Below are 21,592 nucleotides of genomic sequence, written 5' to 3'. Positions count from 1 at the left end.
ACATCAGCCAATATCCAGAAAAAAGGCTGTGAAATAAAAAACAAATACAAAGTTTTCTATAAATTAAACATGTAAATTTAAGTAAGTTTAATAACTATTTAAGTATCTTACTGTATTAAAGGTAAGGTGGATGCTCTGCAAACTTTCAACTCTAATATTGAAATAATAAGCATAAAAGTACTAATACTTGAAAATACTTGACATTGAAGAAATAAAATCAATGTATGTACCGCCTACTGTCTTCAAAGACAACTATGAGAATGAAAATAAATGAAATACAGATATTTCAAAGAAATTACAAAAATGACAACTGGATATCATTTTATATCTTATTATAAAGCACTACCTCATATTTTACCCTATCTTGTGATTTACAATTAGCTTCAAACAACTTCTTCATTAACTCCCTATTAAACGATACCAAAAACGTTGTGTTTCACATGAAGTAATCTGATACTTTTGGTTTCTTTTTCGCTAAAGGACTTTTAGATTAGCTTCAGAAGCATTTCTTATTCGATGAGTAAAAAAAATCTATGAGTGCTAAGAATGTTTTGATAAAATCTTATAACAATGTTTGCGGTCTGAATTTACACCAAAGCATCGAAGAAGTTTTCAAGTTATCTCTATTCCAAGACGGAAATGTGTATCCGAGACCATAGTATCAATAAGATCAAGGTTTTTCACACTATCTTGGTCAGTTGATTAGATAAATATGATAAAAGAAATATTATATTATCTATATATACCGCTGCGCTTAGAAAGAGCCACTCTACGTTTGAAAATCTGAATAGCTTAGACACTAGAATTTAAATAGGTTTAATTAATAAACAATCTAGTTTACGTGTGGATTTGTAGATGTAGTTTTATTACTTATCCTTATCAAACTCAGAGTAAGATCACGGCTATGTCATATTTGTGAAACTGTCTCATAGATCGACACACATTCAAATTTATACGATAATTAATGGTTGAAGGAACCTTTGTAGGATCCATTATTTTATCCCAAGAATATTCATTTTTCTCGCTTATATTTAATTAATGCATTACTTATTGGTATATGCAAGAAAATACCAATTAAAGATCACTTATGTATATCCCACACGTTAATGATTTTGTAATTTATCCTCAGCTAGCTGCAAATATTTTAAAAAGTTTACTTGAACTTACAATCAGATATGGTTTTTAAGTTATTACTTCATATCAGCTTAGAAACTTGCTAATCTAAAAGGAAAGAATCTGTTTTTAAGAACGAATTTTTAAAAGAAGTAACTTCTAAAAATAAAAATAATGTCCGCTTGAAGTCAAAACTTCAAAAGATGTAGGAAGTAGGAAAAACCCATTTTCATTACATTTAATCAAATTTTAGCTTAAAATCTTGGTTAAGCGCTGTGAGTTTGTGTGTTTTACTCTGAATTACAGTATTCTGTTAATAACTTAAATTTTATTATAATTTTATTTTGATATTATTAACTATGAATGATTGTTTGACCTATTACTACTGTAATATAATTTCTTTGTTATTGAAAATTAGTTATGCAGCAGACCGCACACTAGCTCTATCTCTCTCACTCCACTACAGGGGATCTATAAAACAATTCATTAATCCTGGCGGGCCTAATAAGGATAATGGAAAACTGTTATCAAATTATTGCATTGTCATTGGTCCTTGATACGTATGCAAAATTTCAAATTATTCAGATTTCTAGAAACATAGAGACATGCAACCCAAGCTAATAAAAGCGTGTTAAAAAGATATTTTCTATGGATCAAAAGTTTTGATTACAGCAGCTTAAAATTATTTAAGCAGCGAATTTGACTTATAACCCATTTTCCCTTCTAAATATTGTTCCCGGAGTCACGTATCCGGGGACTGGATTTCATTATTCTTTTTCGTTAGTTCCTGGTATATAATGAACACAAAAAATGTCACAAACTGTCTGAAAAAGATGTCTTTCGTACACTCAGGGGATGCGTCTGTAATGAGACCAAAAGACAAATATTTTTTAAAGTTTTAATAAACATAAAGTAGGTTTATATATATTTATATTATGAAGTTAAGTATTTGTCGGAGATAATAAATGAGGTATCGATTTGTAACCACACGGGAGTCATATTGACAAGCAACAAAGCTCTCTATAAAAAAAAGGAGAAAAACGAGGCAATAAAGCTCTAAAACTTCCCATTTTATGCATTTTCTGTATAAAGCTTGATGAACTTTCTTACCCTTTTTGTAAAAGCTGGCACCTTATTCAAATCATCAGCCGTTTTCCATGGCCTATAAATAAATTAATCTTATAACATTCGACCTGATTAAGATATACTGATTAAGAATGCAAAAGTCAACTGAATCTAGATTAAAAAAGTATGCTATTCTTAAAAACCTAGGTTCAGATGACGTTTGCCTTAGTTTAGAATTTATATTAACTTTTTACTAAAGGTATTCGTGAAGGAAAAGGTGGCTATGCGTTGTTTCCTCGCGATCGGTTGGGGACTGTCACTGGTCATCATTATCGTTTATGCTGTTGTAAGATACCATATACCCGGAGCAACCGAGCGGTGAGTAAAGCAAGCGATTATTTTAAAAAAATATATAAATCTGTTTTGGCCCCGTACCAAAATAGAGGTATATATTGATGCATTATGTTTGACCTAGAATTGTTAATGGACAAACAAACATGTTTCAATGTAAATCAATTATCTAATTTATATTATTTATGTATGTATCACGCCGAGTACGGATTATGCTGTTTTATTACTATAATTTTTTTTAAAACAGACTTATCATTAAATTTTAAAACTATATGTGACCTATATTTATTGATTGATAACTAATGAGATGTTGTATTTGAAGAATTCTTTGCGAATGATCTAATTTATTTCGGATATAATTAGCAAATGCTGAATTTTAAAAGTGACTTTTAATAATAAATTCCGACTTTAACCGTAATATACACTAGATCTTTTTTATTATTCCTCCGAACAAACCTTATACCTTACAATCGAATAGTTTAATTGAAGCAATATACCAAAGTATTAAAATATAACGTGAGAATTTTTATTTTCTTTTTATGTTTCACATTAAACATGAGATGATACCTCTCTTTTAGCAAGTTCCACGTGAGATTAACCTTTCATCGAACTATACATTAATTCCTCTCGCCATGCAAAAGCATATCATTTTTACAACTTTTCGTTTATATTGTTTGTCAGCGATTTGATTTATATACATTCTCTAACTGCGTATTTTTATCATGAGTTAACATTACTTAGATATTTCATTTCAGTCTCTTCTTTTGTATTCTTAAAACATTTTGAGATGTATTGCACATCTATTCGTTTTTGTTTTTTTTTGAAATATAACATGAAAAATTATATCATATAAATTTTGCTCGCTCACACATACTTGTAACAATGATATTTTTTGTAAGGATTTGGACGGAAATTGTTTTATTTATTTTGTATAAAATACCAGGTAATCTTGTTTTCAATGTGCGAAAACCGATGCGAATTTTATTACTGCTTTATTGTGATGCGAATAATTGTTTTATTTCAGTTTATATAATATATTTATTTTAATCTTTTTTTTACCAAAACGGTGGCTTATTCTAACTTTTTTTGCAGTTGTTGGATGGAACAAAGTGAAGCCTTCTGGATTATAACTGTACCCGTGGTAATTTCCCTCATAGCTTCATTCGGTAAGTTGCAAAGCTACAAATGTAGGAAATTGCTACAAGTAATTCGATTCCCCCATTTTTATTCAGGAGTCTTCCCGGGACATCTCAAAATGGTTTTTAATATTTAGAATAAACCTGCATTTTTCTAATTAGATACTATGTTTTTCTTATATGGCAACAACTACAGAACTCGATTAAATAAAAATAAAAACATGTATTCAGTTCAATTTTACCTCGACAAACGTTTATTTGTTTTTTAAAGAATGAATTAATTTTTCAATACTATTAAACGTTAAGTGATCGGTTTTTTAACGAACTATTCACAAATAGATTAACAAGCAAGATTTTCAAATTTATATGAAATTTATAAGATTGTGCTGTTATTTAAACATATTCATAATGTAACAAGAATTTGCTTCCCTTAATTTATTTTTTTGTATACCATACGTGTTTTTTACATTTACAAAAAATAAAAAAATAATGCTTTTTTTATTGTAGAAGCTGTAAGGTTATTATTCGCTATGAAGCACTACTGGACGGTTTTGTTTATTTAGATAAATATCGTATATTATTAAAATAGTAACACTAAGATTCTGATACGTACATATCAACGAGTATTCATTGCTAACCATGTGATTTGGAAGGGAAATACTCAGCTAGCACAACGTCTCCAACTTCGTTTCCGTTGACAAATACTATTCGCACAAGATTAGATACTCGCTTGAAGCATTTTAAAATCCTATCTTATCCTAGTAACCTGTAAGTCATCTAAATAATCTACAAACTGAATTGATTTATATAAAAGATAAATATATAAAAATATTTTATCACAGATTAAAAGTTATAGCGGCAAGACTTATTTATGGGTTGCCATATTCGGTTTTGTTTAATCTGCAATGATAAAATATATATATAATTTCTTTATTTTCTCTAGATTATATATTATATAATATTTATAATAACAAAAAAAAGAAAACCCGTAGCGATGTTCAACGTATTTCAAATCATTCACCAAAATATACTCTCTTATAGCACCTAAACAATTAACCTTATTTGAAGTGAAGACAGCAAAATTATATGTCCAACGTAATCCGATGTCCTCAACGAAACAGGATAAGAATCTAAATTGATGTTAGAGAAGTTTGATACTCTATCTTTATTTCGCACGTCGCTTTCAGAAGTTGATTTGTTGAAATATTTTGAAACTTTTGCTTCATAACAGCAATCTGGGTTATAGCTTATAGTTTTTATAAAATATGTCTTTTTATACGTAATAATTATTACAGTGAAGTATGTTAAAAATTATAAGTCCTTTCTTTTTATTTTAAAGAATGGAAATAATATGTTTCTCTGAATTTGTTTCGAACGTGAAAAAAATATATACTTGTAATAAATTTAAATTTTACCCACTTTTGATATAAATACTTTTTTGTAGTATTCCTGATCAATGTCGTACGCGTTCTTCTTACCAAGTTGCATCCCGCCCCGCATAGATATTCGTCTGTGGCTACAAAGAAAGCAGCAAGGGCAGCGCTGATTTTGGTAGTATATGAATAAATAAAAATGTTGGGATCATTTCTTTTTAACTTTTATTCATGTATTCATAATATAATTACTTAATAAGCGTTGTTTTCTCAAAGATATCTGTTATTCCAATTTTTTTTAATAAAATTATAACAATATATTTATTTATATTTATATATATAAAATATATACATATATAAAAAAAATACGTACATTTAGATACAAATTTATAAGTCTGATTCTTGAATGACAGTTCGCACTGGCAGATAAGCAAATATTTCTTCTAAGCATTTTCCCTAAGGAACGTGCAATTTTTCCGATTGAACTATTTTTTTTTCTAGACTGATCAAAGAGTGTTTTATATTTCTTAAACACTTATAGATATTGTTACATAAAATGTTAGGATTGAAATATTCATAGAAATTTTAAATATGAGAAGAAAATTTTCTCTCTCGCCTATCTTTAAATAGTAATCTCACTTATTGAGATCCTTAAAGAATATTTGTATTTCAATATATCAAAGCGCATTATCCTTTTATAGATTCCGCTATTTGGACTGCACTTCGTTCTGATACCATTCCGACCGTCGCCTGACATGCCCGGCGAGAAACTGTATCAAGTTGTATCTGCCCTACTGACAAGCTTACAGGTCATTCTCAACAAGTTTAATGAATTTAAAAATGAATTATATGACACACTTATATTTGATATAATTATAGATTGATATATACATTATAAAGCTACAGAATTTGTTTTTGTTTCAGGGAGTGTGCGTCGCTATTTTATTCTGTTTCACCAACCACGACGTAGTCGCCGCCGCAAAGACGTACATTTCGAGATATATACAACATAATGACGTCATACCCATGACGGGTAAGCTACATTAGATTAGAGCAATACCAAAAAATCCTTTCAGGAAAATTAACTTTCTTTTCTATTTACAGTAATACATATATTTTACATTAATTTTAACTGTCGTTTTCACAATGAGTAACTCAATAAACCAGATTAATTACTTTTAATAACAATTTTATGCATCATATTAAGGCATATTACTTTAAAACTATAATAAAATACGTAATGTTCTTACTAAAATAATAATGAAAATAAATAAATAAAATTACCGCATTTTCATTTAGAATTTCATTACACTAATGCCTTGCTACATTTAATTGTTGTAATATACAGGGTGTAACACTTACGAAGTGGCCATGTTTTGTATTAACAGAATATAGGCCCATACGAACGAATTGGACAAATGAATTGCCAGAGGCCAAAATTGCAGGGACAAGTTTTTATAAAACGAATTGCGTCACCCTGTATATAAAAAGACTGTGGTGATGACTCTAAATATTTTTATCTTTATCCAGGACTAGCGCCTCGTGATGGCACAGCCCAGGTATAGATCGATAAAGGTGCCGTTTATATTTTACTGTACACATTATCAAAATGGACCAATAGATATTATTGATTATTTTAATTTTTCTTCATTGAATATATTTTGAATATATCGAGTGATCGGAATTAAATGATAAAGCGTGTGTTAATATAGCTTTATGATATCACAAATTATTTTTTATAGTAAGACCTCACTTACCGATTTAAGCTTTTAAAAGTACAGTATGTACTTTATAATTTATATTTATTCGGATAATTTATTTTGTGAAGGTTATTTTATTCACGAGTACAATTTTCACTATCGGAATCAATGGCATGATTTTGCTTCATTCAAACCAACGATATCAGCTGTTGTAGACGCAATGCTTAAGACGGCTTAAGTTTCATAAATGCTTTCATAAAAACAACACTTCTCATAATAAATAACAATTTGCCTGAATTTATAAATGTCCGATTACAAATTTTTCGATTAAAGTTGGTTTGAATTTTTTACAATAAAGTAAAAAACAAATAAGGATTATTTTATCATAAAAAATTAAGATTGTAAAAACGAAATTTTATTATTTTTTGTAACTATTCTTTTTAACTATAATATTTACTTTTAACACAGATTTTTTTGTAGCCAAATGACTATGAAATCAAAGTATAATTTACCCTATGTATTTATTTGTGTAGGTTTAATTTGAAATGCCATATAAGTGTCGTACAGGCTTATATCAACCTAGGCCTATAATTAAAATAGGTAGATTTCTTTCGTATTTGGTACTGCTTTCAAGAAAGTCCAACAAGAAATATATAGGCTTTCACAGTTAAATAATTTTTTACAGCATAAAATTGGCACTTTATAATTTTATTATATGATACGATAGAAGTATGTCCTCTAACGAGAAGTTAATTCAGAAAATGGAAACGGTTTATAAGAGTATAAAAGGAAATCTGTTTTAAAATAGAAATTTTACAATGATATTAAAACAAGCGTTCAACTTTTATTATAAATGTTTACACCCTATAAAATTAATAAGAAATGAATCTTTAAAACTTGGACAAGCATGAAGAGTGTCATCTTTCACTGAATTACATAGTCCATTCATTTTGGTTATTATTCACAACTTGGATTAATATTAGGTGAATATTTATAACAATATATGAAATGAAAGAATCACATTGAATATAAAATAAACAAGAAAAAAAACGTTTATATATATCGCAATAAATAACCGCTTTCTTGATGCAATTTCATGAACACAGGGGAGCTCAATTTATGTAAATATACAACTTTTCACGATACAAATATAATAATATTTACCTACATCCATCTCATTTAAATAATAATTTAAAATTGATATTTGTATTTACTAATTGGAAAGCTATTTACCAGAACTTTGATTATTATTTAATAGTATTTATTTTCAAAATCAATAACTAATTAAATATAAATCTGCATAACTATTCTGTGTTTTCGAAAAAACATTAAGGTAGTCGTGATTTTATAGACATAATGTGAATGTTGAAAGTTAATTTCGTATTTAATTTAATTCATATATACATTTTTACAGGTGTAACCGGGGGGGAAAGTATTATGAATACAAGAGAAAATATTGTATGAGACAACCCTAGGGGTTCTCGCAACCCCTGCTTGATAACGGGAAGCTGATTTATAGAATAAGATTTCTAGTATATATAAATAGTAACTGTGACTTTAACATAACCTTCGTATACCAGTTTCTATATGTGTGTATTGTTTCATACTCATTAACTTAAAAGGGTGGCAAACTGTATAAGATTACTGCTTTTTTATAAGTAAAGCAACCGCTACCTTTAAGTTTACTTATATTTAAACTTGCTATCAATAATGAAATGTATACTCGGTGGATAAATTCAGCAATGCCCAACTTAGGTATTAAGTAAATAAAAAAATGTTTTAAAAATCCTTTGACTTCGTGTATCATCCGTGTATTTGCTATTTTCAATATAAATTTAGTGATATATTTTATTTCAATCTAATTTGAAACATTTTTAAAGCTTATGTTTATTTTCCATCACTTTATCTTCTTTAGGGCTCGAGCTTATTTGTACCTAAGGGGCAGGGTTGATGGCCATTTGTAGAATTTTACTTACTGTCTAATTAACCATTATATGTGGCATTTATTATGTGAAGATAATTGTATTCGTTATTGAAGGTAAATAAATAAATAACTTCAATTAAATTTTAATTGTTTTATTTATCGTTCCAAATTAAAACCTTAATTTGTAAGTCATACAACTATTTTCGATTCGATATATTCGAGGATAACTCTGTTTCTCAATAAGAAAAGATATAGAATTTTACTTACCAAATAGCTATGTAAGGAAACATCAATTGAAAACATTCTAAAACAAACTTTTTTTTTTTTAACCATAAACTTACTTGAGAGAATTATTTCTTTTCTTCTCCTGCATTTGAGACAAACCATTGTACTTTATAATAATTTTACTACTTTATTCAAAATAAAAGATTTCATCACAGTACTTTTACTTCGCGTATTAAATGTCTGTGATCTCCTTAACTTCCTTTCCCCATTGTTGGAGACGCTTTTGTATAAATATAAAGAGTAATATTATAGGTAACATATTTTATTTCTCTATGTTTAAGATGAATTTTTATTTATAAATTTTAATACTATTATTTTTACATTAAAAAAAATACTTTTTAAGAATTTTGCTAAGTAAATTGATCGAAGAATCATGAATGCTTTTTCAATCAACTTAAAAAAGTGTTTCAATAAAAAGTAATAAAAGTTGCAAATTTTATAACAGTTATAGATATTGTTTAGAGCGTAGCGTTTATATTTTCATATGTTTCAAAAATTCCTTTTTTAAACCATTTTTTATGAAAAGAATTTATTTATATTTTTCATCACGTGTAGGAAAGAAATTATTGAGATACTGAGAGTGAAATAATCATATAGTAACTAATAAAATAATAATCTTAGAGTTTGAAAACACAAAATATCTAGTGATAATTGAATAAAAACTGTAATTTCACCACTTTTTTAAATACGTATTTGGTTTGGTAGATTATATTACTAAAACACTATCTACAAAAATTGCCTTTACTTCCCTGTTAGAATTGTATTATTACATCTCTGATCACTTGACAAGAAGGGCGGTTTAAGTGTTATTAGATTTGTCAGTATTTTAGGTCTGTGGTTCGTAATTTTTGACAAACTCCTCGGTTTAAAACTTAAACTACTACTTTCATTCACAACACAAATTTTAAATGTATTATTATAGGAATAACGTAGTTTTAAATATGTAGTCGGTGAAGTCTATTACAACATCGCTTCCAATAAAAGCATTTAATTATAAGCTATCTAGCTTTCAGAAATATTCCAGCATTGTCGAAGGCATTTCTTTGTAAGGTAAGGAAAATTCGAACAATATACAAATAAATGTATATGTGCTAGTATTTGTGAACAGGAGTGTAACATTTCTAAGTAAAACAAAACTAATGAGCATGATTTGTGTAAGTCAAACACAAATAATGGACTCTTAAACTCCGTAACGCTTCCCCACTAGAAAAGCAAAATCTTCAGACTGGAGCAAGAACTCATTGTCTTTTATTGAGGTGTTAGCAAATGTCATTGTTAAACATATTTTATAGAAGTTCAAATATCAAAAATTAAGATTCTATCTCATAAAATCTTTTGTCTCAAAAGCTGCGACGATTTAACAAAAGGTACATTCAGAATTATCTGCAACGTAAATCATGGAGAAAACCAAAATGCAATATTATCTTCACGAACAAATAATATGAATAGTTTTCATATAAACAGTATCTTTTACATGATTTACTTTCAAAGAAAACTATTTTTGATCTATGTTGACTTGCAAGCAAACTGATCAACATGATCACCCTAGAGGTGCTGGTAATATTAGTACATGTATAACGATGTGTTTACTTTGTACTAAGCGCGTTTATATTAGCACACGGCTTGAATGTCTACAGGGAAACTTAGAAATGTAAGAGATTGAAAATGCCCAACGGTTTATTCTAAAAGTAGAATCTTTGATAATAAATGCTCATAAAATTTTGTTATTTAGCTAAGGAAATAACTCTTTACAGATCAGCTCATAGCTCATAATGTTATACACAAAACATTTCTCACAAAGATAGAACATGAATATCATTTGAGGTACTCGAGATGTCGCACTAATGATTGACATTATGTAACTTTTTTCAATAACAACAGTCCAGTGTTTGCGATGATTTCAGCAAATTGTATAAAATTTACAATTAATATTTAAAATTATTGTAAAATATTCTGACAGTAAAAGGAAAAAAACCTTAAAACAGATTGTGTACGTTGTATGATGATCAAACTTGTGGTAATCTTAGAGAATATACACGAGAAAACTAGTAAATCTTTAAAGAATAGTGATAAAATCTTTTTTCGGAATCACGTTTGGACTACATATAAATTAAAAAATATATAAGCGAGACGTAATCCTAAATATGGTCACTAAAAAGGTACCTCACCACAAACACATCCAATACAATCACCTTTATAAACAAACCTGTATATAATACTTACATATAGATATTTATATTCAGAAATGTTTTATTTATGTTTATTTATGTTTTGCTCAGAGAAGCAAACGATCTTTTCTAATATATTTTTGTTTTATTTTTAAATCTTATACGACGTGACACCGTATGAAAATAAAATCCGTTTGAAGAAGTCACCAAAAGGCGACATTTAATTTTTTTATGGACTTTTAACCATGGAGTTATTCAATAATGTAGCTGATTTGCATGGAAAGAATTTTTGTCTGCGATTTATAATATGGTTGAATAGGTTTTAATATAAACAATACAACATAAGTGGTCAAATATACTACGTTTCACGTTTATATTTACGCCATTTTAGTTAACAGTTCAAAAAAAAAAATACAATATTATAAATCAAGGAAACTAAACATAAAATTTACACAAATCTAATCCACATTATACTTTACCCAATTAGTACAAAAACCATTTCTAATTCTAAGATATATTTACAGAAACTTCATTATAAAATTTATATTTTAATTAGCACTACCATAATATCGCTAAGGTCGCTTTATACATATAATTATATTTCCAACCATTCATATCATATAACTAATTCACGTAATTCATACATATTTTAATTGTTAAGTTATACCTAACTGTATAATAATTAATTTAATTTATTTCATGATGAATGAAATTTGAAAATCACTTAGACATTCATGCCAAGACGTACTATTAAATTATTGATTAATGATTAAACATTCAATTATTTCATTTATTACGTCTATTTACATATTTCTAAAACTCATCTTGGAATGTGGCTCATAAAAACACTCATTCAAGCATTTTTCATTCTAGAACAATATTTGATCCACCATAACACTTTAAATGCAAATATATTGTTTATTTTTTATGTGTTGCATGCACTAGTTACTCACGCACTGTGTATTGCTAATCGGATTAAAATAAAAGTTTACACATACACAAATAGGTATAGAGTTTTTTAACATATAAATATGATGAAGATAAAGAAACCATCAATCCAGTAAACATTATATCTAATCTATTAATTCTAAGCTATTTACATATATATTTTTTTAAAATGACTATAAACCCCAAGCGTTGCAGTGTGCTCTCATCAAACTACTTTATCAAACTGGGCCAAAAAAAGACTCATAATAATAATGAATTAAAATTTCTAGCACATCATCAAATTCAGATCTTATTCGCTAAATTTTAAACGAAACTGTAAATTATTACAATTTATTATTGCATATCACATATCAGTTACATTTATACAGAACGTATGAAATAGCTATGGCGTATATCTGTAGCGTAACTTAACAGACAGATCCACAGCGCGTCATCAGTTAATAATTTCAACCAATTAGAATTTCAATACTAATTATTCAAACTATTCTTACGAGGTGAAATCTGAAAAGCCAGCAATTATGCCCATTTCAACTAAAATAGCGAATGTTATGAAAAGTGCGTATAGGCCGAGTAACACGACTCCAACACATCTTCGCAGTTTGAACTTTCCAATACATAAAGTGATCCATAGCAAAACAGCGGCGGCTAATAAGGAACCGACCACGAAATCTATCCCCGATGAATTGATGTAAACTGCCGTGTCCGCTCCTTGAGCGAGGAGAGTAAAGGTTCTAATGATCCAAGGAAGACCGAGAGCAAATAATATAGATAAAGAATTCGCACCTAAAGCATTGGAAACTCCGATTCCTCCTTCACCTGAAATAATTAGAAAAACAGCCATATAAATATCAAACATACACTAAACCATAAAATATATATATAAGTTTAATATCAATTTATTGGAGCTATTAAATTATTCCCATATCTTCGTTTATCATCAGAATTTTATTGATATGGAAATCAAAAATTTTGCAAATACTTTTAAGAGAATCATGTCCTTAATATCTTTAATTAACGCTATCATCGTCAGATGGTCAGAGGCGATATAATAATGATTAATTGTGCATAATATGATATCAATACCAATTATTTAAAGATAATAAAATAACAATTAATTATGACGATAAGACAATTTAAATATACATTTAAAAACACTAATAACCCGTTTAACCTAAGTTATTCATAATCACTTCACTGACCGACTTCAAATCAAATCGAAAACAACTCACAGGTTATAAATAAAATTATATATAAAGTTTTAAACAGTATTAGACTCAATGTGAAAAAAATAATATAACAAAATGATAATAATATTTTAGTATAGCAAAAAGAATCATTCGCATTATCGTATTTGTTAATCTGTCAAAGGAGATGATTTTTGTCTTTGGATAGATATGAACTTACATTATCACATAGATTAAACATTATGTCAAAGTCAAACTGTTTTCTTTCTAGTTATTTTTTATTTGTCTCTATTTCCGTATATACTTAAATAGACCTTTAATTGGTAATGCCAATAGAATTCTGTTTTAAGAGGCCACTTCTCAAACAGAAATCAACTCCTTTAAACACTGAACATCAAAGTATTAAATCGCTAGCACAAGTGAACTTAACTAAATAACATTATATATATAAACTTAATAACATTTCCTTCAAAATATTGCTTTTCATTTAAAATTTGTTTAATTTCTTTTCTCTTTTCCGAAATCATAATCATTTATTTTTCACATTATTATAACTTTGAGGTAATAAGAATTCAAACTGTGTGGATTCTCTAAAATACGATAAAAAAAAATTGACAAGAACATTGCAGAACTTTTAACAGGCGCAGGCAAAACCTTACAATAATCCTAATCTGATAAACTAGAACCACAATACTTTTTATCTAAGTATATTATATAATACAGATCCTTAACTCCGAAAAATTTATAATCCATTATCGACAATAATAAAATTTTATGCAAAGTTATATTTCACTCTCGTTTTTAGGAAATGTGCGATTACTTCGCAGAAAAGAACACTATATTCTTTTAAAACAATATTTTTTTAATAATTTTGTGTTTTGATGATTAATATAGTATGTATATTCAAAATTAGAAATTTTTCATAATTGTTTTTAGCTACAATACACATAAAAGCTGCGGTGCTGAAATATTGAAAAAATAAATATATTTATACTGTTTACGCACCTTTTCTTGACATTATAAATATTGAACACGCTTCAGGCAAACAGCCACCGAAAGCCAGGAAAGTCATCCCCATCACCGACTCAGGAATTAAAAATGTGTTACCTAAAAAATGAAGTTGGGATTTTTGTTACTGACATCGTCAATTTAAGTCACTGCCTAATAATAGTTTAACGTCAATTACCGAGTATGTATGTACCTTCTACCATATAAAAATAGTAACAAACAGCTCTTTTTACACACTGATTTATTATGTTAAATATTAATTTAACTTTATCGTAGCGTATTTTTTTATTAAGCTGAAAATATTCCTAAATATTAGGTCCGCTAAGTTTATAGATTCTTTTAATATGGTATTTATCTATTTTTCTGATATAATTCATATTTGAATATTAGTAGGCAAGTTATACGTGTGTTATTTGTGGAAAAATGTGTTGTGGAAAAAGTACTACATAGACTTTTTGAAAAATCTAGACTCATACTGATGGAAAAATAGTTTCTAATCTAATCTAATCTAATCTAGTAATAATCTTCAATTACAGTCTGCTAGGAGTATTTTTCATCTGTACCATAATACCATCTCAAGGGAATATTCGAGCGGTTAGGTAATTTTCTTTAAAGCTTCAAATTTAACCACCAAAACTTTATAAAAACATTATCATATTTTTTTAAACATTATATAGTGTAGAAATACTAGGTCAATGTCAATCCTCACACATAAGTACTAATGAAGCGGATAATCTATTATTTGCGCGCACTTAATACAACAAATAAACAGACCTTCGTTTTTTACAAGTATAATATTTTATTATTTTGTTATTACGTATTTGATAGAGAACTGTTTATTTTCTAAATAATTAAATAAATAAAATTGAACTAACCCAAAACCGTCATGCTCCATGATACAAAATAAGAGTTTACGCCAATCCAAACTATGCACATAATGAAAGTGAGAAGATAGTAACGCTTGCATGACACGGGTGATGGTATCGTCAGACCCAGGATTAACCTTATAGGCCAAGTGTACACCCACCATATTTTGTAGACAATACCTTTTTCTTTAGGAAAACGAAAAACACTTTTCTTCGGTTTCTCATTTACTATCTCTGAAAATAATAAGGAAATGTACATTTATTACCTTACGCTTGGGTTTTTCCGTTATTAATTGAATATTAATATATGAGGGTGATTTTACAAAATATAAGAGGTATACCTTTTTCAACCGCAGCCTTTTCATCATTGACAACATTGACATTATTTATTTGCATTTGTGAGTTGACATATGCTTTGTTGGTAACGCCGTCTTCAGCAACTTTCTCGGAAATTGTGTCTGTGTAGTTAAAAAGTTTTATTTTTGAAAATAATACATATAATATAGGAGTTTTGATTCAATGTATGTCAACTTACATCTGGAATTTCGTTTGCAGCAGCAGGCAAAGAGCCTTTCAAGTACTGTCTTAACCCTTATGCTGTTGAACATGAAGATGAAATAGACTACATAGAGTATTCCCAACACCATAGCTTCGTACCATACAATCTGACCATCCCAGACAATGGCGACCAATACCGAGACGTTAATCATATAAATTATGACATCCCTCGTAACAGGATAGCGTTCGATTGCAATAGGCTACAACAAGAAATTCATGTGAAAAAAAAAATGTCTTGTATATGTGGTGAGTAATAATAATAGGGATTTTCACACATATGTTTAATATCGCATATTTTATTCATATACCACTTATTATATAATTTCGGAGACTAATATAAGTATCTGAACTTGAAAGTATACTTGAAGATAAGATTTTTATCATTTCCACATGACACTAAAGAGAAACGGTCTGATTTTACAAAATGATATTTCTTTTTCTTTTATTATTTAGTGTTTCCGACATTAACAGACAGTTAGTTTTCAATAAAACTAAAAATAGTTAGTTTGTAGTTTAGTACATGTCCTATCTGAATTGTGAAATAATTATTAATATAAAATTTACAATTATCTATAATTAAGAGAAATAATTTATCATAAATGACACATTCGATAACATTTGCAGAATGTTATTTATAATAAAGGAGTAGTGCGTGCATAAACGGTTTTCATAATTTATTAATATTTTTTTGGACATATGTAATATATGTTAAATGGTATTTGGTCGTAATAAAAGAAAAAATTCTATTGCAAATCTAATGTGATCGTGTTCATCGTCTTTTTATTTTATTTTTTTTTTACACTTTTGCTTTATTACCCATATTAATATATGTTTGTTAGAATATATCAATTTTGTTTTTAAGTGATTGAATTATTTACTTACAATTTATTATAAAATATAAGTAAATAAGTGTTTCCAAACATCTTCCTTTGAATTTAGCATTATCCTTCCGACATTTTTATTTTTATAAAAAAAAAGTATTAAATGATATTATTCTCAATTGTTTTATTTTTGTTTTATATATATAAAAATATCCATTAAAAATAAAAATATTTTTATCTCTTTCTTCAAACAAATTGACATACCCTACATAATAATCAATTATTTCATTGATAGTAAGTACTACAACTCCTCTTTAACGATAACAATCATAGAAACTTCAAATTATGTTTTGAGCACACACACATGCGCGCACGCACACACATACAATGTACTTACCGCAATAGCTGCTAGACTGCCAATTGCTCCTACACCAAGGAGGTTAAATATAGCTGAACCCACAATAGTTCCTATGCCCATATCGGATTGCGTTAAAAATGTTGAAATGACATTCACAAAGAACTCTGGACACGAAGTTGCTACTGACATGAAAGTAGCTGCAGCCACGTTCTAGAGAAAAAAAATACACTGACTCTTATTACAACAGAAAAACGCGCTTCACAAATAATATTAAATAATAAAAAATATATGTTTTTATTAATGTGATAACGAGTATAAATGAATGAGGGACTTTCGATTTAGATTGCCTAGCACCATATATCACTTAGCAACAATACTGAAGATATGTACAAATTGTAAAACATTAATAAATAAATATATGGACCTGTTCGTATGTTAATAGTTATTCAAGTTTGTACTAATACGAATACGTAATTATATATAATGGTCATTTAACATTACCTCCGCGGGAAATCCCGGGGAAATAATAATGAACATATTGATAAATGATAAAATAATATACATGGAGTCAAAGACATATTGTGGCAAAACCAACCTGTGGTATTTTTAAGTTTTCGCAAATCAGTTCCACGCATGGGATGAAATAATCATTACATACTATGGTCAATAGAGTAAATGAGTAAATTCCAAATAACACGTATGCTATAAATGCACCTTGCCGCAATTGATCATCTGAAATGTCATTAATAATATTACCACTATTTTTAGTTGTCAATAGATTTTTTATCTCTCAGATATTTTATTGAATACGTATAAGTTAATATGGCACTTGAATTAATCCTAGATTTTCCAAAATTTTTATAATTTTAATTAATTTTCACAAAAAATATACAATGAAATTACGTCACGTAATTTATAACTTTGAAATAAGCTTTCCTCGTAAATCATGTTTAGCTTAGCTTGTAATAGTAAACGAGTCGAAAAATGAAGAAAGATACGCAATTCTATACACAAATTTTTCTTTATTTAATTTTCAAAGATAAAATAAACGTACCATCAAAAACGCCCTCAGGAAAACTTCTCATTGAGTTTCCATTGACTCGTTCAACCTCCAGAATGACATTCCCAACCATCTCGGTCTTCGTCCGCAGCCAGGGTCTCCAGTGCCATATCTCCGATTCCTCCTTCAACCTTCTCATAAGATCCCTAGTAATATACACTGTCTCGCCGTTTCCATTGTCCACCGTCATATAATTATCATCGGTCACATCTGAATCAACAATGAGAACACAACATATTAAAATATATGACACAGAATAACAACTATGGAAGTCTACTCAATACGGATCACTCGTAACGACTGTATTAGAAGAGGAAAATATTGTTTATTAAAACATTTTAATATTAACTTTTACAGTAATCCATGATTACAGAATCTAATGTAGGATAAGTTCCAGAATCAATGGTCATTTATCATTGTTATCTGTGATAACATGGTTGTTGCATTGCATGTTACGATTATATAATTCATCGCGTAACGTTTTTAGAAAAAAAAAGTTGACATTTCATAATTACTAGCTACGTTTTATGGTTAAAGTTATATATAATATCCTTACTGAAATCTTCAAGCGCCACAGCCGAGGACGAGAAAATGAAAATAATTGAAATAACCACCGCTACCGGACTTGACAAACACGGGGTCAGATTCATCTTGATTTTGCTATGCTCTGAAACAAAAATTATATAAATGTGACATGATGTTTTCCTAAAATTATTTCCACGATACATTATAGAATTATTACGATACTATTGAAGATCAAAATTATATTTTAACTTTATTTACTTGCCTTTAATAATGAATGAAAAAAAAAATTTAATATAAATATATATCAATAGTATTAAAATTAATAGTAATCGTAAAGTATGGGCTTTATGTATTAATCAGTGTTTAAGGATAATCTGATATTTATTCATTGATATTATTAGAATTTTATTATGTTAGAATGAGACCTTAGTTAGCGTCGCAAAAACCCTTCATGACATACATTACTTAAATTAAAAGCAAGTTTTTTTTTAATATTTATTAAAAAAAATTTCAGTTAATCTGCTCGCTTAAATTCATAAATGTAAAATACATTCAAGAAGTTATATATTTTATTCAACGCAAATAAAATTCTTATAAATATAAATTATACAGAGTATAAATTATAAAGGAATATGCTAAGAATAGAAATAAATAAATGTACAAATATAAAAATAAGCTTTCATAAAAAATAATCTGTATATCCTTAAAGTACTTACCCTTAACTCTTATACCATTACAATAAAAAAAAATACAATAATTCGCTCTGGCTATTTAAAAATATCATTCGTCACAGCATTTTAATTTGAATATTATTGAACACGAAAATAAATATTCCGTTACTATAAAAGCAATCATAACGAAGAAGAGTATATCGCCTTCATAAGTTTGAAATGAAATAAAATCTCAAGACATTACTTTGTAACATATATGACCCGCGCACTGATACTTACTAATTGATTCGAATTCTTCGTTTTTATTTATAATATTATTATCGTCCGTACAATGTGCCACAACTGGAGGGTTTTCATTATGAACACTGAAATAAACATAGCATTGTTTTTAAACAGATAATCTTAATTGATAAGACGCTGTCACAGATTACTAGCATTATAGTATCATATTTACCTATCAGTACGAATGAGCGTACGCATTAACAATGGTTTTTCAAATGTCTTTTATAATTAAAATACTATTTGATTGTATCCTATCATTACTCTTCATAATCATTTCATCGCTCTCAAAGTGTACCAATCATAGATATTTTAATATACAATGATAATTCATTAAATCGGACCAACATCTTTCTTTATAATATTCCTATAAATTAATATAAAATATTTTATCTTCATTTGCTGACATAGCGCAGTGTGCAAATTAAAATCTTAGGGACAGGATAAAGGGATATCCCTCATGAAGTGGATAAGAGATTAAATATAATAAAAAATATTACAAAGCATCGAATTATATATGAAAAATATAAAAAAAACTATTCATGCAAAAATTTCAAAGTTTAAAGTACTTGTTATTCATAAGTTCGTGTCCTATAACCGAAATCAAAACGTATTCGGTTGCAAAGTATTGATTGATGAACGTAAATTAGTGGTTGAGTTGTAGTTTATATCACAGATAACACACAATCTAAATAATGTCACTTATATATATAAAACATGACGAATGTACTATTAATGACATCCATATAATTTGATCGCCTAAAATTTTTAGGTAATAAAATGCCAAAAATATTTCACGTTTTACTTCAAAGTTGTATACGAAAAAACTGTTTTAATTTTACCTTTTTTGTTTCATGTTCGTTTCAGACACAAACAATGAAAATTAAAAAAAATATTTACAAGTATAAGAACATGTAGTACATTCCTTCTATATATCGTTGAATTTGCTGTGCAATTTGGTAGGTGTAGCTAAAATCAGAATTAGGATATAAAAGTAAGACGAAAAAGGTATCTGTGCAATAGACTCCAACTTTTCTTATTAATATAGAAACATATAGTAAGCTCAAGTTGATAGTTCTGATTGATCTGTGTTCCGTGTTATACTGTGTTTATTATAATCTTTTCATTATTTTTGTGAAATAACAAGTAGTATCCAATATATAATTTGTACTATAGCAATATTTAAGGAATAAGTAAAATAACAAAAAAAATTTAAAAAAAAATTCTAATATTCTTCCTAATTAGTGATCTTAGTGTGGTCTGTAATATATATTCACCAATCAATATAATGTTCCCATTCATAACCTGTGATTTTTATTTTAGAAGATGTCATGTGAAGTTTGATAATTTTTTTTACAAAAATTGATCTCGCTACTTTTAACAGAAACGTATTTTACATTTTTAAATTGCTTACATAATTAAAAATGCGAATAAAAGGCAGTAAATATATTTTCTGTAATATTGAAAGATATTATATAGAATCTTTGAATAGTATTTTATTACTATTATTATTTTATTTTTCCCTATTGTTCTAGCCAACATTATTTATACCAAAGTATATTGTTTTAGAAGTATTTGTTCCCGAGATTCCTATATTATTATTTACTTTCTTTCCTTTTAACGCTTAACTTAAAAATAAACCTATAAAATATTAAATAATATCATGTTACGACATTGACGAATAAACAAAATAAATATAAATATGTATTCCTTGCAATTTTTATATTCATATATACGGAAAATACTAAAGAAATTTTAAATAATAATTGCCAATAACGAGGCTAAGTTAAAATTGAACTCGAAATATCGGTACTCTCAAAGCAAACACATTCATTAGTTGCCTTTACTATGCTAGAGTGTGCTATTTGTTATGTTGAGAATTACTTATTTAGAATTTGAATAAGAAAGTAAGAAAAGAGCAAACAATATGCGATTCTTTTAAACGTTACTGCGAGTTACCACATCATTACGTACTGAATTTAATGATATAAATATACTTAATTTTTTTCTTGTTACCGAAAAACAAAGTTTAATTACATAGAGAACAAAGAATTTCTAAAGAAACATCGCTAAGTTTGATTAGAGGACACTCGTTATATTTATAAAATTTAAAAATATTAAATACAATTAATTACTCTAAAGTTGTTTTTATAAAATTTTCCTTCCTTGTACCATGAGCTTAAAAAAATTTAGCATTTA

General features: G+C 27.8%; 2 protein-coding genes across 6 annotated transcripts in view; one reads left to right on the top strand and one right to left on the bottom strand.

The window, feature by feature from the left end:
* The window catches only part of LOC116777914 (calcitonin gene-related peptide type 1 receptor-like), a 30,338-nt gene extending 21,547 nt beyond the window's left edge, over window positions 1-8,791 (top strand). For 2 of the 4 annotated variants that reach the window (XM_032671712.2, XM_061526474.1), the window contains 6 exons: window positions 2,438-2,556; window positions 3,622-3,695; window positions 5,110-5,216; window positions 5,740-5,847; window positions 5,963-6,071; window positions 8,153-8,791. In XM_032671712.2, the coding sequence (XP_032527603.2) occupies window positions 2,438-2,556; window positions 3,622-3,695; window positions 5,110-5,216; window positions 5,740-5,847; window positions 5,963-6,071; window positions 8,153-8,202 (567 nt within the window). In that variant the 3' untranslated portion in view covers window positions 8,203-8,791. Of the gene's footprint in view, window positions 1-2,437; window positions 2,557-3,621; window positions 3,696-5,109; window positions 5,217-5,739; window positions 5,848-5,962; window positions 6,072-6,568; window positions 6,614-8,152 lie in introns of all 4 variants that reach the window. The other 2 variants (XM_032671720.2, XM_032671721.2) reach the window with 2 other exon arrangements.
* Window positions 8,792-10,606: 1,815 nt separating this feature from the next.
* LOC116778089 (sodium/potassium/calcium exchanger 4-like) lies at window positions 10,607-19,483 on the bottom strand. Of its 2 annotated transcripts, none has more exons than XM_032671957.2 (10): window positions 19,394-19,483; window positions 18,475-18,585; window positions 17,913-18,128; window positions 17,454-17,590; window positions 16,898-17,068; window positions 15,657-15,879; window positions 15,463-15,579; window positions 15,131-15,355; window positions 14,253-14,354; window positions 10,607-12,879 (listed from the first exon to the last, which is right to left on the bottom strand). In XM_032671957.2, the coding sequence occupies exons 2-10, from the start codon at window positions 18,566-18,568 to the stop codon at window positions 12,551-12,553; spliced, it is 1,614 nt and encodes a 537-aa protein (XP_032527848.2). In that variant the 5' UTR covers window positions 18,569-18,585; window positions 19,394-19,483; the 3' UTR covers window positions 10,607-12,550. The 2 variants fall into 2 exon arrangements, with proteins under 2 accessions (XP_032527848.2, XP_032527849.2); XM_032671958.2 differs by lacking the exon at window positions 19,394-19,483 and adding an exon at window positions 19,160-19,377.
* Between the last annotated feature and the right edge of the window lie 2,109 nt (window positions 19,484-21,592).

The sequence above is a fragment of the Danaus plexippus genome, chromosome Z (genome assembly GCF_018135715.1).
Source record: "Danaus plexippus chromosome Z, MEX_DaPlex, whole genome shotgun sequence".
In the NCBI taxonomy this organism is placed as follows: domain Eukaryota; kingdom Metazoa; phylum Arthropoda; class Insecta; order Lepidoptera; family Nymphalidae; genus Danaus; species Danaus plexippus.
Note: the sequence above shows the minus strand (reverse complement) of the source record. Positions and strands in the feature narration are given on the sequence as shown.

What these genes read in the sequence shown, in the direction of transcription:
- LOC116778089 (XM_032671957.2), bottom strand. Translation starts at nt 18,568, where the DNA reads ATGAATCTGACCCCGTGTTTGTCAAGTCCGGTAGCGGTGGTTATTTCA. An exon ending in AAAACTTAAAAATACCACAG is followed by an intron (nt 17,069 to 17,453) that starts GTTGGTTTTGCC and finishes TTTTTTCTCTAG; the next exon opens with AACGTGGCTGCAGCTACTTT. An exon ending in ATGGAGCATGACGGTTTTGG is followed by an intron (nt 14,355 to 15,130) that starts GTTAGTTCAATT and finishes TTCATTTTTTAG; the next exon opens with GTAACACATTTTTAATTCCT.